This window comes from Chenopodium quinoa, unplaced genomic scaffold, assembly GCF_001683475.1.
Source record: "Chenopodium quinoa cultivar QQ74 unplaced genomic scaffold, ASM168347v1, whole genome shotgun sequence".
In the NCBI taxonomy this organism is placed as follows: domain Eukaryota; kingdom Viridiplantae; phylum Streptophyta; class Magnoliopsida; order Caryophyllales; family Amaranthaceae; genus Chenopodium; species Chenopodium quinoa.
Window position 1 is genome coordinate 780,735 of NW_018742630.1, and position 21,987 is coordinate 802,721.

The 21,987-nt window shown below is 42.1% G+C and overlaps 1 protein-coding gene across 1 annotated transcript; it reads left to right on the plus strand.

Moving 5' to 3' along the window:
• Positions 1-3,224: 3,224 nt before the first annotated feature.
• On the plus strand, positions 3,225-10,315 carry LOC110721745. The gene is made up of 7 exons (XM_021900934.1): positions 3,225-3,451; positions 3,517-3,750; positions 3,895-5,002; positions 9,253-9,547; positions 9,633-9,877; positions 9,957-10,097; positions 10,247-10,315. The coding sequence occupies exons 1-7, from the start codon at positions 3,225-3,227 to the stop codon at positions 10,313-10,315; spliced, it is 2,319 nt and encodes a 772-aa protein (XP_021756626.1).
• Positions 10,316-21,987: the final 11,672 nt, after the last annotated feature.

Genomic DNA, 21,987 nt, shown 5'->3' on the forward strand with positions numbered 1-21,987 from the left:
TTTTCAGTCCACTCAAACTTTTATTTCTTCTTGATAGTCTGGAAAAGGTATCGGCACTTATCCCCTGATCTTGATAAGAATCGACCAAGGGCGATTAAACATCCCATCAATCTTGGCACTTCCTTGATTGTCCTTGGCGACTTCATGTCCAAGATGGCTTAAATTTTCTCATTGTTGGCCTAAATTCTTCGTTAATTAATCAGAAATCCGAGAAATTTGCCGGACTCAACACCTAAGGCACACTTCTTTGGATTCAGCATCATCTTACGTCACCTATGTTCGCTAAATGTTTCTCGAAGATCTTTTAGATGTTCAACCGGCTCCTTCGACTTGACTATCATGTCGTCAATGTATGCTTGACGAGTTGTGGAAATAGGTCATTGAGACTAATCCTCCCTCTGTCAAACTAAATTTATAAACACTTAACCAACCTAAATACTAGTATAGAGGCAAGCTAAGGGTGGAACCCAAAGGAACGGTAATGTTCAAGCGCTCTCAATTATGCGCCTAAGCTAGGTCGAAGTCTAAGGATTAAAGGTAAACAGTAACCAAATAACAAGACCAAGAACCAAACAAATAAAGCACTAGGAACGGGGATCAACAAGTAATCATGACAATTGTAGCAACTCGGGAGCAATATGCAAATCAATGGTTGTAAAGAAAAATGGCAAGCTCAATCAAAAGAGTCAACAAGCTATCTCCTAGAGGTCAAACTAGCGCCAACTACGAGAGACTCTAACTAGGAGCATCACTAATCAAGCTTAATCGACAATTGCAATTCCAAAATCAATGGTTCGTATCATTAGAAACTACAATGCAATCTAGCATAATTCTCAAGGCCTAATCGAATTACACACATGCAAACTTCCATTAATCACTTTAATCTCAACAATTATTTAACATAATCCCCAAATGAAGCACAATCAATCAATCATACAAGCTTCACCCAATCCCTAGCAAACAACTACTCTAACAACATCATCTAATCATAAACAACTAAAGAAAACAAGAATTAACAATCTATGAAGAACAAATACACTAATCAAAGATCAAACATCAAAATCAAATCAAATAAATAAGAATATTAAACAAAGCATTAAAATGAGATAGAGTTAGAAATTCTCATTGATAATAAAGAAGATCTTCAACACAATTGTCACCATTGAATCTTCAATCTCTCAATCACCATTGAAATTCCTCACTTTCTCTCTCTAAAATCTACTCCTAAATTAACCCTAAAAACTAGAGAGAGAACCCCTCAACTAAGCGAAGAATATTATCTAAAATCTAAATGAAACTTGCTCTGAAACTTTCCCCAAAAATCGGGTTACAAAGATATATATATAGGAGGCGCAAACAAAAACCGAGCAAGATGAATACCCAGAGAGGCGCGGCCGCGCGGGCAAGGAGGCGCGCCCACTGATCTGGGTTTCTTCGATCTTTCACGCTGCTTCATGCGTTCGCTAAGGTCTTCGAATGAACGCGCAATATGATGACGATGAGCACTAAGTGAGGCAGTCAAAAAAGCACTTGATTGTGGGTTAAACACCCCATCTTCATGAGAGCATGGCTTGAGAGCGCAAGAGCTAAAACTTGGAGAATCCATTTCCTTGCATCTTGAGCTTTCCAATTGCCATGAGTTCGCTCCAAAAGCATCTTCCATCTTAGTAAATCACCAATATCAAGACTCGAACCTGGTCCAATACCTACAACCACGAAAATAGAGCAAATATAGGAGAAAAGAGTAGAAAAACCAACAAAATGCACAAAAGCTACAAAATAAGATAGGAAAGGTAAAACTAAGACCCAATGCATAAAACTAAGCATTTATTAAGCATGAAAGGCATGAAAAGAAGATGAAAACAACTCAAATTCTCATCAAATAGGTGCCATTTATGACACCCATATTATCAATGCTTCTATATTACGGCCGATCTGATCTCTAAAGGCCGTATTCACAAGTCTTTGAAAGGTAGTAGGGGCATCCTTGGGGCCAAATAGCATGACATTATAACAATACAACCCTTTCTTGGTTACAAACGCTGTTTTCTCTTGATTTTCTTCCCACAATAGGATCTGGTGAAATCCGGAGTATGCATCCATAAAGCTTATAGGAGCATGTCCGGTCGTAGAGTCAACCAATCGATCAATCTTAGGTAAAGGAAAGCTATCCTTCGGACACGCCTTGTTGAGATCAGTGTAATCTACACACATTCTCAAAGTTCCATTTGGCTTCTTTATTAGTACAACATTGGCTACCAAATCTGGATAGTAACATTGACGAATGAAACCGGCGTCCAGAAGATTTCTTACGTCGGCTACGGACGCCTGATTTTTCTCTTCCCTGTGATTTCTCTTTTTCTGTCGGATGAGCTTAATAAGTGGATTTTCAGCTAGCTTGTGCATGGCCAGGTCTTGGCTGATACCTAAAATTTTGCTTACTTCAAATGCAATTACATCCTTGAATTCTCTCAACAACTTGATTAAGTCATCTCCAAGCAAACTCGCAGCTATAGTGCCAACTTTGACTATCCGATCAGGTTGATCGGGGTTTATCCCTACATCTTGATGATCACCGGTCGGCTGGGGTCTCAAGTCTTCCAGCCGACCGACGATCATTAACTGTTATGCTTCGTTGACCATGGAGAGCTTGCGCTTTTGGCCGACCTGGTATGCTTGAAGTAAGGCTTCTTCCCCTTTTGGCTCAGACGATCTTCCCTATCTGCGAGTTGTTGGCTTTACCGCTAGTTGATTACACTCTTTTGCCCCCCTAAATAAAATTTTTCTAGATTTGCCCCTGAGTTTGAAGACTGTTTCATCATAGATTCCTCTAGAGAAAAGTCTCACCTTAAGAGTTAAGAGAACGATCGGTTTTTCATCTCTCTTAAACTAGAGAAAACCTCTAGTTCTTATCATCTATTTAAGCTTTCATTTAGAGAGTTTCTTTCAAGAAGGAACATTATCCTCTTAAATGTTATATGTAAAATGAGTTATTTTTCTATTAAAAATTAAAGCTTCATCATAAACACAATAGAGATTGTTTAATTAGAGACTATTGTCTAAGGTAGGAAACGAATTAGATATGTGATGTGCCTTATCTAAGGAAGACGGGGATGGGGTTAGCTAACATGGTAAAGCTGGAAGCTCAAAAACCTAGAGGTTTCATTGTCAACTAAGTTCATCTATTGGTCAAAACTCTCTATTTCGAATTAAAATTTCGAAGCATGCATGGTGAAATATTAAACTTTAATGTTAGGCAAAATGTGCTAATTGATTTTAAAGCTGGGGGTTTATTCTATACTTGGAATAATAAGCAGCAAGGGAGTGATAGAGTGTGCACAAAGATTGATAGGATCTTGGTTAATGAGCTGTGGAATGAAAACTGCAGGGAGTTTGGAGCTGATTTCTTGCCTGAGGGATTAATGGATCATTGTCCTTGTATTATGAGATTGTTTGGGAGTAATGGGAATGTTAAGAAACCTTTCAAGTTTTTTAATATGTGGATTGATGCTCCAGGCTATCAGAAGCTGTACAACAGGCTTGGAATAGTGATGTGAGAGGAACTGATATGTTTATTATGGTGAAAAGGCTGCAAAAGGTGAAAGAAGCTCTCAAGGTGTTAAAATTGACTAATTTCTCCTCAGTGGAGAGTGCAGATGCCAGTGCTGATGCTGAGTTAGCAAGGGTGCAGTGTCATCTGAACAATGATCCTCAGAATTCGGAGTTGATTCAAATGGAAAGTGATGCCAGGTAAAGGTTCTTAGCTGCTCATACTGCAAAATTGAAGTTTTTGAATCAGAAAGCCAAGTTGCATTGGATGAAAGAAGGTGATATTAACTCTTCCTACTTTAATGCCTGTATTAGGAAGAGAAGATAGCATAATAATGTGTACAGCATCCAGCTTGAGAATGGTGATTTCATTCAGGACCCTAATAAAATAGCAGAAGCTTTTATTGGTTTCTATAAAGAATTATTAGGCACTGGTGGGATCCCTTCTACACAAGTCCATCAAGCTGTTATAGATGCAGGCCCTATTGTGAATAATGAGAAACATCTGAGTATTTGCAGAGAGTTTACTAAGGAAGATGTGAGAAATGCTGTGTGGAGTATTGAGGATGACAAGGCACCTGAACCTGATAGGTTCTCCAGCAAATTTTTTAAGAATCCTTGGGGAGTGGTGAAGAATGAGGTGTGTAAGACAGTTTTGGGATTCTTTGAGCATGGTCAGCTGCTGAAACAGGTGAATGCAACTACTATGACTCTGGTACCTAAATTAGATAATGCTACTAGAGTTACTTTGTTTAGGCCAATTGCATGTTGTAATGTGTTGTACAAGATCATTTCTAAGATGTTGTGTGAAAGGTTCAAAGAGGTGATGCCTGGTTTGATTAGTGAGAATCAAAGTGCTTTTATTGCTAGAAGATCTATTTTGGACAACATCTTAGTGTGCCAGGATATGTTAAAAGAGTACAATAATAAGAGAAAGTCTCCTAGATGTACTATTAAGGTGGATTTGAGGAAAGCTTATGGTTCTGTGCACTGGTCTTTTATTCATGATATGCTGCAGGCTTTGAACTTCCCAAGTAAATTCATATCTTGGGTCATGGAGTGTGTTACTTCCCCTTCTTTCTCTATTATGATTAATGGTGGTCTGAATGGCTTTTTTAAGGGCAAGAGAAGGATCAGGCAAGGTGATCCTATGTCACCATTGGTGTTTGTCATTGTGATAGAGTACCTATCAAGATTGCTTAAAAAAGTGGGGGCAAAGAGAGGCTTTAGATTCCATCAAAGATGCAAGTCTTTAAGGTTAAAACACTTAATTTTTGCTGATGATTTGATGTTATTTTCCTATGCTGATAAGAAATTTGTCTCTTTTCTAGTAAGGGCTCTTAAAGCTTTTGAGGGTTGCTCTGGTCTACAGGCTAATGTTGATAAATCTGCTATCTATTTTGGGAGTGTGCAGCCTGAAGTGCAGCAAGGAATTGTGACTGAGTCTGGTTTGGTAATAGGAGAAACTCCTTTCAAATATCTTAGCATCCCTTTGAATGCTAAATATTTGAGAGTCTCAGAATTTGATGTTATAGTTTATAAGATGCTGACTAGAATAACCTGTTGGTCTAGCAGAAATAGAGGTGTCCACCGTGCGAGTCGTGCGAGCTGGGTTAGGGTTAGGTGGGTCGCGGGTTGGGGTTTCATGACACACGGCACGACACACGTAGGGTAGGGTGGGCCGGGTCGTGGGTTGGGTCGGAGAAGTTGGACACACCAGGGTTAGGTTCGTGGGTTAGACGAGTCGTGGGTGGGTCGAGCTGGGTTTGTGGGTTAGACGGATCGTGGGTGGGTCGAGCTGGGTTTGTGGGTTAGACGGGTCATGGGTGGGTCGAGCTAGGTTCGTGGGTTAGACGGGTCAAGGTGGGTTAGTGAGTTAGGGTGGGTCGAAGGGTGGGTTAGTGGGTTAGGGTCGGGTGGGTTTGTGGGTTAGGTGGGTTAGGGTCGGGTGGGTTAGTGGGTTAGGGTCGGGTGGGTTTCTGGGTTAGGTGGGTTAGGGTCGGGTGGGTTTGTGGGTTAGGGTTGGGTGGGTTCGTGGGTTAGGGTCGGGTGGGTTGTGTGGTGTTTTAATTTTTACAAAATTAACAATTTGATGGCTTGCTCTTAATTAAGATGCCTACGTATCCTTATATTATAAAATAAGGAATCAAAGCCAGCGTAGTTCTTATATTGTACTTCTTTTGAAATTTGGGGGGGGGGGCTTGGACCTATCTTTAGAAAACTAAAATTTAATTTTGCAATTAAATTGTAATTTTCGAAAAATAAGTTGCCTACGTATCCCGAAAGAATCAAAGCCCACGTAGTTCTTAGCGTACCTGATTTAGACTTTTCTAGCCACCCATGTTTGTTGCATCATCATCCCCGGAAGCTGCATCATCCGTTGACGACTCCAATATCATCACAAGATCATCTTCATCGTCTTCGTCTTCCTTTAAACCTTGAGTTCTTCTTTCAGCTTGATCCCAATCTTTCTTACAAACACAAATTTGAATGCTTTCCGGAGTTAAGCGAGATCTTTTTTCATCTAACACTCTTCTACCTGCACTAAAAGCAGACTCGGAAGCAACAGATGAAGCGGGAACTGCAAGTATATCTTTTGCAATTCTCGCCAATATAGGAAAACTTTTTTTATGTTCTTGCCACCATTTTATAATTTGAAAGTTGTTGTTGGTCTCATGTTGATATGACAAATAATCATTAATAGCAAGTGTTGAAGAAGATGATGATGAGAATGATGTAGATGCTTTGTGTTTTTTTTTTCATAACTTTATCAAGAAAACCAAATCTAGAATCGGAAGTGCTAGTAGTAGTTGGTGTTGCCAAATCAAAACCATAAATAGATGCATAATGATCATAAAGGTCTCCCAAAACAGATTTGCATTTGTTAATATATTCACTAACATCATAATCGATACTTAAACTTGTATAATAAAATTCTAAAAGATTTTCCAAACCTTCAGCTTTGACACCGGGGTCAAGAATAGCAGCAATTCCATAAATGATTGGAAATTCACTAAAATAAGTATGCCACTTACGTTTCATGCTATCAAGAACGGGACGAAGTCCATCAATCCTCATATGCTCTTCGATGGTGTGAACAACTTTAACACACTCAATTATGACTAAATGAACGTTAGGCTCATAAATATAAGAGAAAATATGAGTTGCACTATCAAAAGCATTTAAAACATCACGAACAAAAGAAGCATTAGTCCAATGACTTTCGGTTATTAACTCAGTAGGATCAACACGAGTCTCATTGTAAAGTTGGGTCAAAATATCACGATACTTTATAGCATCACTCAACAACTTGAAAGTAGAATTCCAACGGGTAGGGGTATCAATAGACCATTGTCTTTTCTTAAGACCTCTCTCTTTACACATAGCTATGTACTTTCTTCTAACTGACTGAGTAATCCTAATCCATTTTATAACTGTTCTAATTGGGTTTAGCAATGGTTGCAACTCAGCGAGACCCTCTTGAACAGACAAATTCAAAATATGAGCACAACATCTAACATGCAAGAGACTACCACCCAACAACAAATTCAACTCGGAGTCATTTTTCAAATAGTCAATACACTTTGTGTTTGCAGTTGCATTATCAAGAGACAAAGAAAAAACTTTATTATTCAAGTGAAATTCTTTTAAACAATCCAAAATACGAACTTTGATGTTAAAACCGGTATGCCTTTCTTCCATAGCTTGAAAACATAGTATACGTTTTTGAATAAACCAATCATCATCCACCCAATGAGCAGTAATGCAAAGAAAAGGTTCGCCAAAACTAGAAGTCCATGTATCACTTGTAAAACTAACACGACCATCAAAAGTACGAAATAATTCAATCAAACCACTCCTATACTTATAATAAGAAGTTTGTGTATAACGTCTTAGGGTATTTCGGGGGACACGAGTAAATGCAGGTTGTAATGCAACTTTATTAAAATGCTCAACGTTTGCATTTTCACCGTAACTAAAAGGGTATTCATTAGCAATAACTAAAGTACTCATTTCATCAATCATTCTATCTTTATTATAAATGAAAGGTGTACCTCCGCCGGGTTGGTTCATGTATCCACCCAATTGTGTTTGGACGCCACCCCCCGAAGGACGGGGGCCATTTTCGAACAAGTCGTGTTTATTTTGCAAATGCCGACTCAAGGTTCCGGTTCCATCTCCCGTTTTCCAATTATATGACTTGACATTTGCACCTAGCACCTTGCAAACTAGGCATGTACACGTGAACCTCTTTGGTTGACCAGGTTGCCATCCCGGGGGTGTGACCTCAACTCGTTCAAAATGTTTCCACACCCAAGAAAAATGTGCTCGACCTCTACTTTCACCGCCACCACCTTTCATAAATCAAATTATTAAAATTAATTTTTAAATGCTATTCATGAAAATAAGCTTTTAAATTTTAAATATTTTAATTATACTTATTTAAACGCATTTTTCATGGTAATTAACTAATTGTAAATCATAGAAAATTGGAAACTAAACTAACTTTATAATCATTAATAATAGTTTTTTTAAATATTCATAACAATAAAAATTTAATTAGAAATTACCTTGAGATGAAGGTTGAGATGTTGGTTGCGATGGAGGTGGCATAGTTGAACTTGATGATTGGTGGGACTCGTGGGAGAAATGTTGTGGTGGAGACGTTTGAATATTTTGCCTATCTCCTAAACCATAATCTCCATATTCATTGACAAATTGGTTTAAATTTTCCGTATTAATTTCATACGAAAAATTTGCACCACCACTCCTTTGGCTACCACTTCGACCACCACTTTGACTCCTTCCCATTCCTCCTCTTGAGCTCATTTTTTTTTTGTATGATTACTAATTATAATATGGAGAAGAACTTTTTTTTTTAGAATCTTAAGAATACTAATAATAATATTAAGGAGATTTTTTTTAACAAAAATATAACTCTATATAACACTTGAGAATTTGAGAACAATAAGAATTTTTAAGTAAGAGAGAAAGAAAGCTTGAATTTGTGTGGAAATTTGAGTGAAATGGAATTGGTATTTATAGGAAAAATAGAATGGATGATCATACACTTAAAAAACTAGCCGTTAGATACAAAAAACTAGCCGTTAGATACAAAAAACTAGCCGTTTTTTTTTAAAAATGGATGTTAGGCCGTGCGGGCCGTGCGGGTCGTGCGAATTGTGCGGGCTGTGCGGGCCGTGCGGGTTGTGCGGGCCGTGCGGGTTGTGCCGGCCGTGCGGGTTGGGTGGGTCATGCGTGCGGGTTGGGTGGGTCATGCGTGCGGGTTAGGTGGGTTGGCTCGTGCGGGTTGGGTGGGTCATTCGTGCGGGTGGGCCGTGCGGGCTAGGTTGTGCCAGGTGGGTCGGGTTAGGTGGGTTCACGGGCTAGGTGTGTCGAATTAAATGAGTCAAAACGGGTTGTGCGATTTGGGTCGAATCAAACGGGTTAAACTGAGCTGGGTTGAAATGGGTTGTGTCGAAAATTTTGGACCCACGACACAACCCGGATTAAATCCGAGCTGTGCCGGGCTGTGCCGGATTGAAACCGGGTCGGACCCACGTGACCCACCAGCCGTGCGAGTTAGGGTGGGCTGGGTCCAACCCGGCCCACTGGCCACCTCTAAGCAGAAACATGTCTTATATTGCAAGAGTTGTGCTGGTGAACTCTGTTCTGATTAGTTTGCACACTTATTGGGTTCAGTGTGTGTTGTTACCTACGTCAGTCATCTTGAGGATTACTCAGCTGTGCAGAGCTTTTCTTTGGTGTGGAGATGTTGTTTTGTCTAAGGCCCCCCCAATTGCTTGGGATTGGGTTTGCAAAAGCAAAGCTGAGGGTGGCTTAGGAATTAGAGACTGTGGGATGTGGAACGGGGCAGCTTTGGGGAAGTATGTGTGGAAAATAGCTAAGAAAGAAGATTCTCTTTGGGTGAAATGGGTTCATGCTGTGTACATTAAAGAACAAGACTGGTGGACTTATAGTCCTAAGAGATCTGCAGGTTGGGCTTGGAGGAGATTATGTGAAGTCAAGGAATAGTTAAAAGAAGGTTTTGAGCAAAATAGTTGGTTGAATGGTACTTATAGAATATCTGAGTGCTATAAGTGGCTGCAGGGAACTGGAACTAAGGTGGATTGGTGTAAATGGGTATGGAATAAGTTCAATATTCCCAAGCATTCGTTTATACTATGGCTTGCTATGCATGATAGACTCAGAACAAGAGAGAAGCTCTGGAAATATGATGTATGTGCTGAAGATAGTTGTTTGTTGTGTGGTGCTAGTATTGAGGACAGACAGCATCTGTTCTTTAATTGTAGATACAGTCAAGAGTGTATGCAGAGAATTTCTCATTGTCTCCATATTCCAATTCAAAACTTCTGCATTGATGAGGTTTGGATTAATTGGCTCAGAGCAGTGAAAGTAAGGTGCAGCAGAAGGTGGTTCTGGCAGTTCTTGCTTGTGTTGTCTATCATATTTGGTTTGCTAGGAATGCTGCTTTCTGGCAGAAAGATGTTATTCACCCTTCAAACCTGTGTAAGGGTATTGGTAGGGTGAGCATGGATAGAGTCAAGCAGCTTATAAACAAGAAGTGGAGTAGATTGCAGTGCAAGTGGATTCAGGAGTTGTGCAACAGCATCCCAAACTAGTTTCTGTTTTGAGTGCATCTGTGTTTTTGTTGTTTTCTTGTTTTATGTTTTAGTCCTTTTCAGTTGTGGTCTGTGTCCTTCCTAGAAGGCAGCAGACTGCTTCTGATCAGGTTTTGCTTTAATCTCTTTTAGTTGAACCCTTCCTAGAAGGTGGCAACTAAGGAGTTTAAAGCTTGAGGTTGGGGTGGCCTTTGTTTTAGGTCTTTTGTAGTTTTGGAGTTGCCTTTTTTAAGCTTGTAAAATTTGTACATTTGTACAGTTTTTTTGTTGATAGTAATATACTTTCTTACTTACCAAAAAAAAAAACTTTAATGTTAATTTATTTTGATATGTAACTAGTAGAGTAGTAATAACTAGTATCACTGATAAGTGTCATTTATGAAACATTTTAGGGTGTTTTTCTCCCTTTGTTTTAGGTTTATTTTGGTCTTTCTTTGTTATTTCTAGTCCTTTTAGTCTTGTTTTGATTAATATTGGCTTGGTTTATATTTTTAGGCCTTAGTTGTGAATAATGCACTTTTTGCTCGATTTCTAGCTTTATTTGCGTGCTTTTCTATGTGATCTTTAACTCTTTTCTCTCTTGGTCTATTTGTATAGGTACTTAACACGTTCCTCGATTTTGAATGATGACCCGAGGGAAGGCCAAAAAATTACATTAGAAGGAGCAAAGAACCAAGCAACAGCAAAAGGAGCAAAGAACAAAGCAAGAAAGCAGCCACTGTGGTGGAATCTACTGTGATATGATGGCAGTTGCCGTGAAACGGTGGGAACAGTCGTACTGTTACATGATGGTCCCTTTCGTGGTACCTGCCTTTGTGCGGCATCTTAGTTTTGTCCACCGCGGGCACGGTGCTTCGATTTTCAAGATTTTTACTTCGACCAATAGATTCCCAGAGATACCTCTCTGCGAGCACGGATGTGGCCGCCGCAGGTCCGGTGTTCTGTGTTTTTCACACCAATTAAACTACGATTTTCCTCCTTTTTCTTCTTGTAATATAAATAGGATGACTGCTTTAGACTTCATTAAGCAAGTTTTTACATTTTCTCTCTTTTTTGTAAGGATTAATTAGGTTTAGATTAGGATTTTCTATCTCTAGTTTATGATTAGTTTTGAAGAGAAGAAAGCTTGGATTTCAATGGAGATTTGAAAGTTTGAAGAAGCAACTTTGTGGATTCTCTTCTCAATTATTTAATGAGTTTTTCTAACTTTCTCTCACCTTTAATACTTTTTTTAATTCTTGTTTTTGCTTAATTCTTTTTTATTTAAGTAGTTGATTAGTTTACTTGTTTTATTCTTGATTTAATTCTTGTTTTCCATCTTCTTTTTCATTATGATTGCTTAGATTTTGTTCTAGGGAAATGAATGAAGGTTATGTTTATGAATTGAATGGTTGATTGTGATTAGTATGCAATTTATTCTTAATTATTGTGTATGGATATGATGATGCTTACATGGATTAGAATTTTTTTAGCTAATTGATTCTAGGTTCTTAATTGTGCTTTAAATCAATTGTATTCGGAAGTGAGTTGGTTGAGAGTCTAGATTTTTCCATGCCTATGCTAGGCTAGTTGCACGGGAATAAATTAACCTAGTAGGATAATGAGCATGCTTAATTGCGCGGGAGTGAGTTGAATGCGTTAATTGTTCCTAATTGTGATCATAACTATCTAATTGCAATTTGTTGTTGAATTCATTAATGTAATTAGATTCCATCTTCCCTAAGCTAGCATTTTGTTAATTGCTTTAAGTAATGTTTTAGTGTTCCTCTCTCTATCTCACAACCTTTCCCACTAGTTTAATTAGCTCAAATGAATACATTTAGTCCTCGTGGTTCGACTCCGGACTCGCCTCTACGCTTCCTTAGTAGTTAGTTAGGAATTTATAAATATTGTTTGATATTAGGAGGTTAGTCAACGACCTAACCCTCACCTACTTATCAACCACTAATAATAATTAATTAAGAAACAAGAAAATTTTAATGTCATAAAAATTCCATTTTTTGTGTAATAATATTGAGTTAGTTGGTCATAATCTCTCCTGATTCTAATGTAGTCAACCGTGTTGAGTTTGGTAAGCCTAGCACTATGGCCGTTGAGAAGGAGATGAAGTTATTTCTCCATATTAGACTGATAATAGTAGGGATGGAAACGGATCAGACTCGGAGCGGATTACGCTAAATCCGACTCCAACCCTACAGGAAGTCGGAGGCTAAATCCGACTCCGACTCCAGACTCCGACCTCCGACTCTCATCCGACCCGACTCCGAGTTGTTTTTCGCTATTCAATATACTTTTAGAAATTGGGCTATTTGGGCCTTTACAACCCACACCCAATGCCACCAGACCCACACCAAAATCCACGATCTATCATAGTCGACGTCAGATAATCCGTCATAGTCGAACATTTGTCGAAGTCATATTTATTTCTCCAATTTTTCGTAAGATCCGACTCTGACCCTCCTCCGACTCGGAGTCGGATGATTTTAACGGAATCGAACTCAGATTACTTTTTTGTCTGACTTAGAGCGGATTTTTTATCTCGAATCGAAGTAGAGTAGGATCGAATCGGGACTGGATTGCCATCCCTAGATAACAGCAATGAAGGTTCATGTATTACAAAAGGAAATGAAGTTCTTGCCAGAGACAAATTTACCTAATTTTGATGAAGTGAAATTCGTAGTATCTATTGAAGATTATCCCATGAATCTTGAACCCTGTTTAGGGTAAAAATTACCCTAGACAGGTGTCCCAATTAGAGAAGGCCACATGACAAGATCAGACTGACTCAAGTGGCCTTCTTGCCATTTGACACGTGGCTCCTCCAGATAGGATATGAAATGGCGGCCTTCAAAGGCCCAAATCCCAAGAGAACGTCGTAATTCGGCGCAGCCCACCACAATCTAGGTCAAGTGACCTAGATAGGGGCACATTCTCCAATGACCCTATAAATAGAGAGATATTTCCCCATTTTGGTGACACATTCAATCATTTATTACACCTACATTCTCTCTCAACATTGAAACACCTGAGCTTGGAATCCAAGCAGATCCCCACCTAAATTTCCGCACTCTTTATTCTCTTTCAAGTTACTAACTTGATCTTCAGAGGCGGAGCTCCAACCACCCGGAGTCTTCGTTGTTTTGCAGGTACAACTCAGCCGGACCAATCTTTGTGACGTAACTCTCCCGAGGGACAAAAACCCCCCAAAAAATTTGGGGCCGTCTGTGGGGAGAGTACCTCAGGGATGATTCAAGAGTCTATACCACCTCCTAAACGTCCGGTCGACGAAGATCCTCGGGTCGAAACTTATATAGCCGAGGATGGCTCCTTGATAACCAAGCGCATTCGGCCCAGAGTTACTCTGGAGCGGGGTGCCAACTAGGCGGGTACAAATCGACCCCCTAGGCAGCCGGAAGGGGAAACCCATACGGCCAGTGGATCATCTCCCGTCACTCGAGACGAACTCATGAAGTTCATGACAAGTTTCAAGGGTGAAATTAAAGATCTGATCTCTAAGAGCCAGGCTGGCCCAAGTAGGGGTCAGTCGGCAAAAAAGACTCCTCTGAAGAAGGGGAAGTCAGTCAGAGACCGGCAGCCAACTCCTCATCCAAAGGAGAAGGCAGCCGGGACCATTGATTGGTCCAAAATTCTTCTGCCTAAGAGGAATGCCAACAATCCCCGCCGTACTTAACAACCGTTGGGAAGCAAAAAATCAACTCTTGACGCCAGGGAGATCATCACCCGCAAGAGAAATAAGCAATTTTCTAAGTCGACTTCTACGTCGAACTTTCCAGACAGCTTCAACAACACTTCTGCAGGGAATGTACCTTCCTTGCATGAGAGCCAAACAAGCGGTAATACCGTCCATTCTGGTCCTCAGATGATTAGGACTGCACCGTATGTACCTTCTCAGGTCTACGGTCAGTATTCTCCCTATTTCATGCAGTCGGCCCTCTTTGGAGGTCAGGCGGCATACAACAATATCCAGCCTCTGGACTGGCAGCTTCGTCTGCTCCGCCTAGCTGAACAACCTTCTACGTTCACCCGGGAGATAACCGAGACGGCACAGCCATCCAAGGTTAAAAATGTGTTGGTAGGCACCTATGATGGTACCTCCAACCCAGAAGATCACCTCATAGCTTACACCAACCTCGTGTACTTACAAGGGTTGGATGATGCCACATGGTGTCGATGCTTCCCGGCTACATTAAAGGGCATCGCCCAACAATGGTTTGGCAACCTGCCAACTGGGTCCATTGATAGTTTTAGGAAGCTTGCCTTCATGTTTGCTTCCAACTTCTCGATGGACATCCCTGCGAAGAAAACAAGTCTTGACTTAAGCACCATTAAGTAGGGGGATAGAGAAGGATTGCGCTCCTATGTCAGGCGGTTCAATCTGATCAGAATTCATATTCAAGGACTGTTTGATGAGGTAGCTTTTACAGACTTTTTCAAGGGTTTGAGAGACGGGTCGACTTTTAAGTTCGACCTAGTCAGAAAAGGGGCTTTCACTTTACAAACGGCCCTGAGGGAGGCGAAAAGCTATATTCAAGAAACCGACCTCTGCTCGCCTGGTAACCAATCGGACTCTAAGAACTCTGACAAACAGAAAGACAAGCGATCTACTCAGCCGACCAAGAAGAAAGAAGAGAGCAAGAAAAGAAAAGAAGTATGGGCGGTTAGTGATTCTAACAAGCCGTCTCAAAAGAAGATGAAAGAATTTAAACCGTACGTTCCTAAGTACGAGTTTAACAAGGACTGCAATTCCATCCTCATGGAGATCAAGGACCAGATGTCCCTAGAGAAGCCGAATCCAATGAAAAGTTCCATTTAACCAAGGAACAAAAATAAATTCTGCCAATACCATGAGGAAGTTGGCCATGACACCAAAGACTGCTTCAGCCTTTAACGGGCGTTGGACCGTCTAGCTTACAAGGGGATGTTAAAGTCTTATATCTCTAAGTCCAAAGGGACTAATAAGAAGAACCTTGGGCAGTCGTCTAAGACAACCCATCCTGCTAGTAGTTCGGACACTGATAAGGAGTCGGTCTACACCATAGCAGGTAGGTCCTCATGCGGTGGCCCTACCATCTGGGGCACCAAGAGCCATCTTCGAAAGATGGAAAATGATGATGATGAGCAAACGTCTGCTAGCTCCTCCTTCCCAGACGTTCTAATAACTGAGAAGGACCAGGGCAGCATTCGCCGTCCGCATGACGACCCGGTCGTCATTGAATGTAAGGTCGCCAACCAGCTGGTTGGGCGAATCCTTATTGACACCTGCAGCTTGTCGGACATCATCAGTCTCCGGTGCCTGCAAAAGCTGAAATACAATGTCAGCAGCATGCATCCGATTACACACCCCCTGGTTGGCTTTGGGGGTGGAATGGTTTACCCAGTCGGAAGGGTTGATTTACCAATCCGGGTGGGTGAAAAAGGAAAAGGACGGCACCTGGTCGTCAAGTTCTTGGTCGTTGAGGAACTGACCGCCTACAACATTATTCTAGGAACAAAGCCAAGGCTGTAATCATCCCCTCCCTCATGCTCATTAACTATGAGAGGGATTACGGCTCTGTTGGTTCCTTAAATGGGGATCAAAAGACGGCCCGGGAGTGCTACCTCTAAGCCGTCAAAGATAGTGTGACCCTAGGCGACCAAGGCCAAGAACCAATAGACCTTGACAATGTCAAGGATGTCGATGCCGCCCTAGCCCCACCAGCAGTCGGGAAGAAAAGAAAGGCCCCGCTGCTGGTGGAGGTAAAGAAAGAGAAAAAATAGCAATCACTGACCGGGGAGCGGTCAGCTGAGCTCCGTCCCCAGCCGGCTGGAGACCATATTGATTTACCTCTAGACGACAGCCGTCCAGAGCTTACTTTTAAGGTTAGGATGGCTACTCATGCTAAATTGGGTGCAGATCTACACCTCCTGGTGAAAGAATTCAAAGACATTTTTGCCTTTGAAGTGGAGGAGATGAAGTTGTTGGACGCTGGGTTCATTCGGCCATGTAATTTTCCCGACTGGGTGGCGAATGTTGTGCTTGTAAAGAAGCCGAATTGTACCTGGCGTATGTGTGTTGATTACACAGACCTCAACAAGGCATGTCCTAAGGACAGTTACCCACTTCCAAAGATCGACAGTCTGGTCGATTCGACAGCCGGGCATGCCTTGATGAGTTTCATGGATGCCTACTCCGACTTCCATCAAATACCCTTGTGGAAAAAAGATCAAGAGAAGACGGCCTTCGTCACTGATCAGGGGTTATTCTGTTACACTGTGATGTCGTTTGGCTTGAAAAATGCACCGGCTACATTCCAACGGATGATTAATACGGTCTTCATAAATCAAATTGGGAGGAATGTGGAGGCGTACATTGATGACATGATAGTCAAATCCAAGCAGCAGGCGGATCACCTTGCTAATCTTCTAGAAACCTTCACCACACTCAGGCGGCATAAGGTTATGTTAAATCTTAAGAAATGCGTCTTTGGTGTTGGGTCTGGGAAGTTTATCGGATTCCTAATTGATCAAAGGGGGATATCGGCTAACCCTGAGAAGATACAGGCGCTAATTGACATGAAGTCACCCCGCACTGTCAAGGAAGCACAAAGACTAACCGGTTGTCGGGCGGCTTTGGGGAGGTTCCTCAGTCGGTCAGGTGACAAATGCCTTTACTTCTTCCAAGCAATCAGGAAGAAGACCAGATTTGAATGGGGGGATGATGCTGAGGCGGCCTTTCAAAATCTGAAAGAGAACTTGCACTCTTTGCCAAGGCTTGTTAGCCCTCTGCCCAAAGAGTCGTTATATATGTACCTAGCCGTCTCGGATCATGCTCTCAGTATTGTTCTCCTTGCTGAGAGAGAGACGACATTCAGCTCCCAGTCTATTTCATTAGCCATGTTCTAAAAAATGCTGAGCTTCGGTATCCCATGGTTGAAAATTTTGGCCTTGCTTTATATATGGCCTTCAAGAAATTAAAGCCGTATTTTCTGGCCCATCCGGTGGTAATTTACACCGATCAGCCCCTCAAGCGGCCAATGTCCACCTTGGAATCATCCGGCAAAATGTTGAAATGGGCTATTGAAATGCAAAGTCTTGAAACCACTTTTGAACCTAGAAAGGCAGTGAAAGGTCAGGCGTTTGCCGACTTCATTGTTGAAATGACACGACCGGTTCAACCGGATAACATTGATCAGGTTTAGAAAGTGTATGTAGACGGGAGCTCGACGAAGAGCGGCTGCGGTGCAGGAATTATATATGAGTCCCCTGAGGGGGACAGATTTGAATATACACTGCGGTTTAAGTTTCAAGCCTCAAATAACGAGGCGGAATATGAAGCCTTGCTAGCCGGAATTCGCATGTGTAAAGCAGCAGGGGCAACTAAAATTGATGCCTACTCTGATTCACAGTTGGTCGTTAGCCAGTATGAGGGAAAATATGAGGCAACTCATCCGGCTATGATCAAATACCTTCAGGCAGTCAAAGAAGAGGCCGGGGCACTTAAGAAATTCCGTCTGATTAAAGTGCCCAGGTCAGATAACAACCAGGCGGATGCGTTGTCCAAATGGCTTCATCCGCCTGCTGTGATACGCCTCGGTCAGTCTTTTGGGAAGTTCTTGAAAAGAGAAGTATATATGAAGAGCCCATTGGAATCCTGGACCGAAGCTCTACCTGGATTGATGGCATCCGGGCATATTTAGCAGACGGCATTTTTCCTGATTCACCACAGGAAGCAGCCGTCATGAAGAAGTGAGCAGCAAACTTCGAGTTGAGAAACGGAGAGCTCTTCAAGGCGGGTTTCCTTAAACCTCTATTGAAGTGTGTTACCCCAGAAAAGGGGAAAGAAGTTCTTGAAGAATTGCATGCCGGATACTATGTCTCTCATATAGGCGGCAGGTCTCTAGCCGTTAGAGCCAGGCGGCATTACTTTTGGCCTACTCTTGAAGCAGACGCTAAAGAGTTGGTAATGAGATGTGACAAACGCCAGAGGTTTGGCAAGCTTATTCACCGACGGCAACTGATCTGACGACAATCCACAGCCAAGTCCCGTTTGCCAAATGGGACATGGATATCCTGGGTCCTTATACGCCTGCTCCAGGCGGAAAGCGCTATATTTTGGTGGTTGTGGATTATTTTACCAAATGGGTAGAAGCTGAGCCGGTCAAGAACATCAAGACAAAGGATGTCATCTCAGTCATTTGGAAAAATATCATCACCCGGTTTAAGGTACCTATGTCTATGGTGTTTGATAATGGCCCTCAGTTTAAAACACCTCACCTTAAGACTTGGTTGGGAGATCAGGGTATCTCACATTGTTTTGCATCAGTCGGCCGACCCCAAGCAAACGGCCAAGTTGAAGCCTTCAACAAGCTCATCTCAGATGGCATAAAAAAGAAAATTGAAAGAACCGGTGGCTTATGGGCAGAAGATCTAATTCATGTTCTATGGGCCATCCGTACGATTGCCAAAGGGGCAACCGGTGGTATACGGTGTTGAAGCCGTCTTGCCCATTGAACACTACGAGCCGACTCGCAGAGTCATGCTTTATGATGAAGAGGAAAATTGGGATGCCATGCGGCTAGCATTGGACTCCCTCCCGGAACGCAGGGGCAATGCTGCCCTGCGCCATGAGATATACCGTCTGAGAATGACCAGAGCCTACAACAAGAAAATACGCAAGCATGCTTTGAAAGTTGATGACTTTGTGTTACGAAAAATGGAGGCAACCGTTAGAGCCAATGAAGCTGGAAAGCTAACTCCTGATTGGGAAGGCTCCTACCGGATTTATGAAGAAGTCAAGGATGGCACTTACCGTCTGGAAACTCCAGACGGCCGGTGTCTACCTAGAACTTGGAATGTAGATAACTTTAAAAAGTACTGCTTCAGAGAAATGTAAATTTTTGTAAACAATGAGACCATCAATGAGAAATCAGGCTTTGTTTGCAAAATTGTTTTGCTATCTTTATAATTTCTTATCCGCCTGGGTTATTCTCAGACGGAACTTTTGCCTAGCTATCTAAGTTTGACACTTGGTGTAGATTAAATGATATAATTACTTAACCGCCTGGGTAATCCTTAGACGAACTACTTTTAACCAACTAAGTTTGATACTTGGTGTAATTTAATGTTTTAATTACAATTCCGCCTGGGTAATACCCAGACGGCCTAATTGCTTAATCAACTAAAATTGACATTTAGTGCAAATATGATATCGCGTGGCCAATGGCCAGCTTGAAAAAACTAAGTACAAAAACGCTTAGTGGCTATATAACCGGTCTCAAACAAGACCAAAATGGCCGGATGGTTGCTTAATTTATAAAATCGCATGTCCCAACATGGACAATGGCGTTCGGCGACACCCCTCCTAGTTCAATCGTTGCAGAGAACAGAATCTTCGTCAGTTCTACGTACCTATGCAGACGGCAAAGATTGAACGACCAAATTGGTCAACTCATAGCCGTCTGACAAGAGTAATCTACAAGAACGATTAAGTTTCCGAACACCGGATGCCCTGAGGCATCAATCGGTTGTCGGCAGAAGTTTCCACTTAGATTACTTATTCCAAAGTTGCACTCTCTTTCCCAACTGGGGCAAAAGATTTTGTGTAATGGCTATGTAATAATCCTAGACGGAATATTATCGTCTGGGTAAGAGACTCGAAGCACCCGTCTAATGGCCGGTTGTGCACTTGGTTTGAGGCAATCACCATTGTGATTGATTGGCCTTAAAACACCTCATACTTCTCAAAGTATCAAGTGTTTTTAATTCAATCAATCAATTTGAAATGAAACCAACCACACAGCCGTCTAGGGGCAAGAGAACCCGGATTGCAAATTGTCGCATGCTTTTTTAAGTTAGGAAAAGTATTAAAGAACTGCAGTATATACGCAAAATTCAACTTGAAAAATTCAAACACAAATATATATAAATAACCGACTGAGTCGGAATACTTCATATTAAAAATGGCACAAAGGCCAGAATAATTGTTAGCTGGAATAAAACCCGGAGAAGAAGCAAAAGAAAATGATTGTTAACCAATTCTACGGTTGGTAAAAATACAACATACTCGGCTTACAAGCCGAGAAAAAAGGAAACTTGGCATACTGCCTCTGAAATTGGGGAGGCGGACTCAAGGCTGAGGGGGAGGCTGCTGCTCCGGCTGGTCTTGGCCAGTTGGGCCTTCATTTTGTTCTTCCTCGGCCGGCTCCTCGGTGTCCGAGACTTCATATCCCTGCTCGGCATCCCAATCTTGGAAGCGAGGCGGAGGAGCCTCACCCAGCACTTAGGCATCATACACCTCAGTGGCGTAATCATACCTAAGTGATCTTCAGGCGGGTTGCATTGTCCCGCTCATTTTCCTCCATCAGTCGTTTTTGCTCCTGAGCGATCTCGTCCGATTGCTTGTTCCGCAGATTGACGATCTCGACCCCCAGTCGGCAGACATCTGCCCGGAGTTTGGTGTTTTCTTTGTCAGCATCTTCTAATGCCTTGAGTTCAGATTGAGCATCCTTCAGTTTTTGCTCAAGGTCATTAGCCCGGCTGGTGGCTACATCATTTGCAGCCGTCAAGCTCCGGATCAGCTCCTCCTGTTTCAACTCTACTGCTTTAATCTCTAAATCACACATATAATTAGCATATTCAGCAGAGTTGAGGTTTTCAAGGGCCCTCTGTTTGGCGTCATTTACCTCTTCCTGTTTCCGCCTGAAGGGGCCTCGGAGTCCGTCCACTCTCAGCATTACCTGAGAAAAGAACAGCCGGATTATGACATACTTAGTTAAAATAAAGAAAAGATATCAGGGTTAAGGTGGGGATTCTTTACCTCAGCCATCTTGCCCATTATCCGGTCGAAGTCCACTACCTGAAGATCAGGTATTGAATTCTTCTTTGACCGGGTGAGGGTCCTCACCATCCGTTTTGCAAAACCAGCAGGATCCGGCTCGTCGGATGTAAGATCTGCACCAATAGTAGAAGTACTCTATGAGAAAGAAGCAGCATAGTTGGCATTCATCTGTTGCCGGCTGCTGACTGAACCCCCAGAGGGGTCTACCTTAGTCTTGACTCTCACAAAGTCAAGTGGCCAAGGTATTTCAATCTTTCCCTTACCTTGAGTTTCCGGATGGGGCCTATGAACCTCCTCCTCCCCTGTTGTTGCCGCACCGGATGCAACATTACGTGGCGGGCCACCCTTCGATGTCGTGGAGGCATCCGGCGCTTTCTGCTGCGAACGCTCTGAGCCTTCGCTCAGAATCTTCATTGCAGCAGGCGATTTGCCACCGGTCGTGGGTCGATCGGTTTTGGCAGAAGAGTTTGACCGGGGAGGGTCCTTTCTAGCGGCCTTAGCTGCCGGAGCCTTTTCAAGATCTTCTCCTTGCCTTTTGAAAAGCTTGGAGAAGGATCGTGGCACACGTTTTGCAGAGTCCTGCAAATTGAAAAAGTTAAGTATACCAAACCGGTAAACTGCCTTTGTAAAAAAAATTATAAAATATTAATACTAAGTCAGGCGGTCTTCCCCCGCCTTTCTTGGACTCTTTGGCTTCAACGGCTGCTTTCTTGGCAATAGCAGCCTCCTTACGCAGTAGCGCTGCTGACTTAGCCGGAGTTTTGGCCAGGTCAACCATCTTCAAGGCGTTGGCTGCATGAATAAAGTAAAAGTTAGAAGAAATTATGGAAAGTTTGTAATGTAAAAATAAAATCACAAACATTCCGGATGCAAGTGGATCTACCCTTGGGAAACATGGGACTTAACCCACAGGCGGACAAGAAGCATTCGTCCTTGAAGTAGTCCAGGTGGTGGATC

What these genes read in the sequence shown, in the direction of transcription:
- LOC110721745 (XM_021900934.1), top strand. Translation starts at nt 3,225, where the DNA reads ATGCATGGTGAAATATTAAACTTTAATGTTAGGCAAAATGTGCTAATT. An exon ending in TTGTGACTGAGTCTGGTTTG is followed by an intron (nt 5,003 to 9,252) that starts GTAATAGGAGAA and finishes TATTGGGTTCAG; the next exon opens with TGTGTGTTGTTACCTACGTC. An exon ending in TGTGTAAGGGTATTGGTAGG is followed by an intron (nt 10,098 to 10,246) that starts GTGAGCATGGAT and finishes TTTATGTTTTAG; the next exon opens with TCCTTTTCAGTTGTGGTCTG.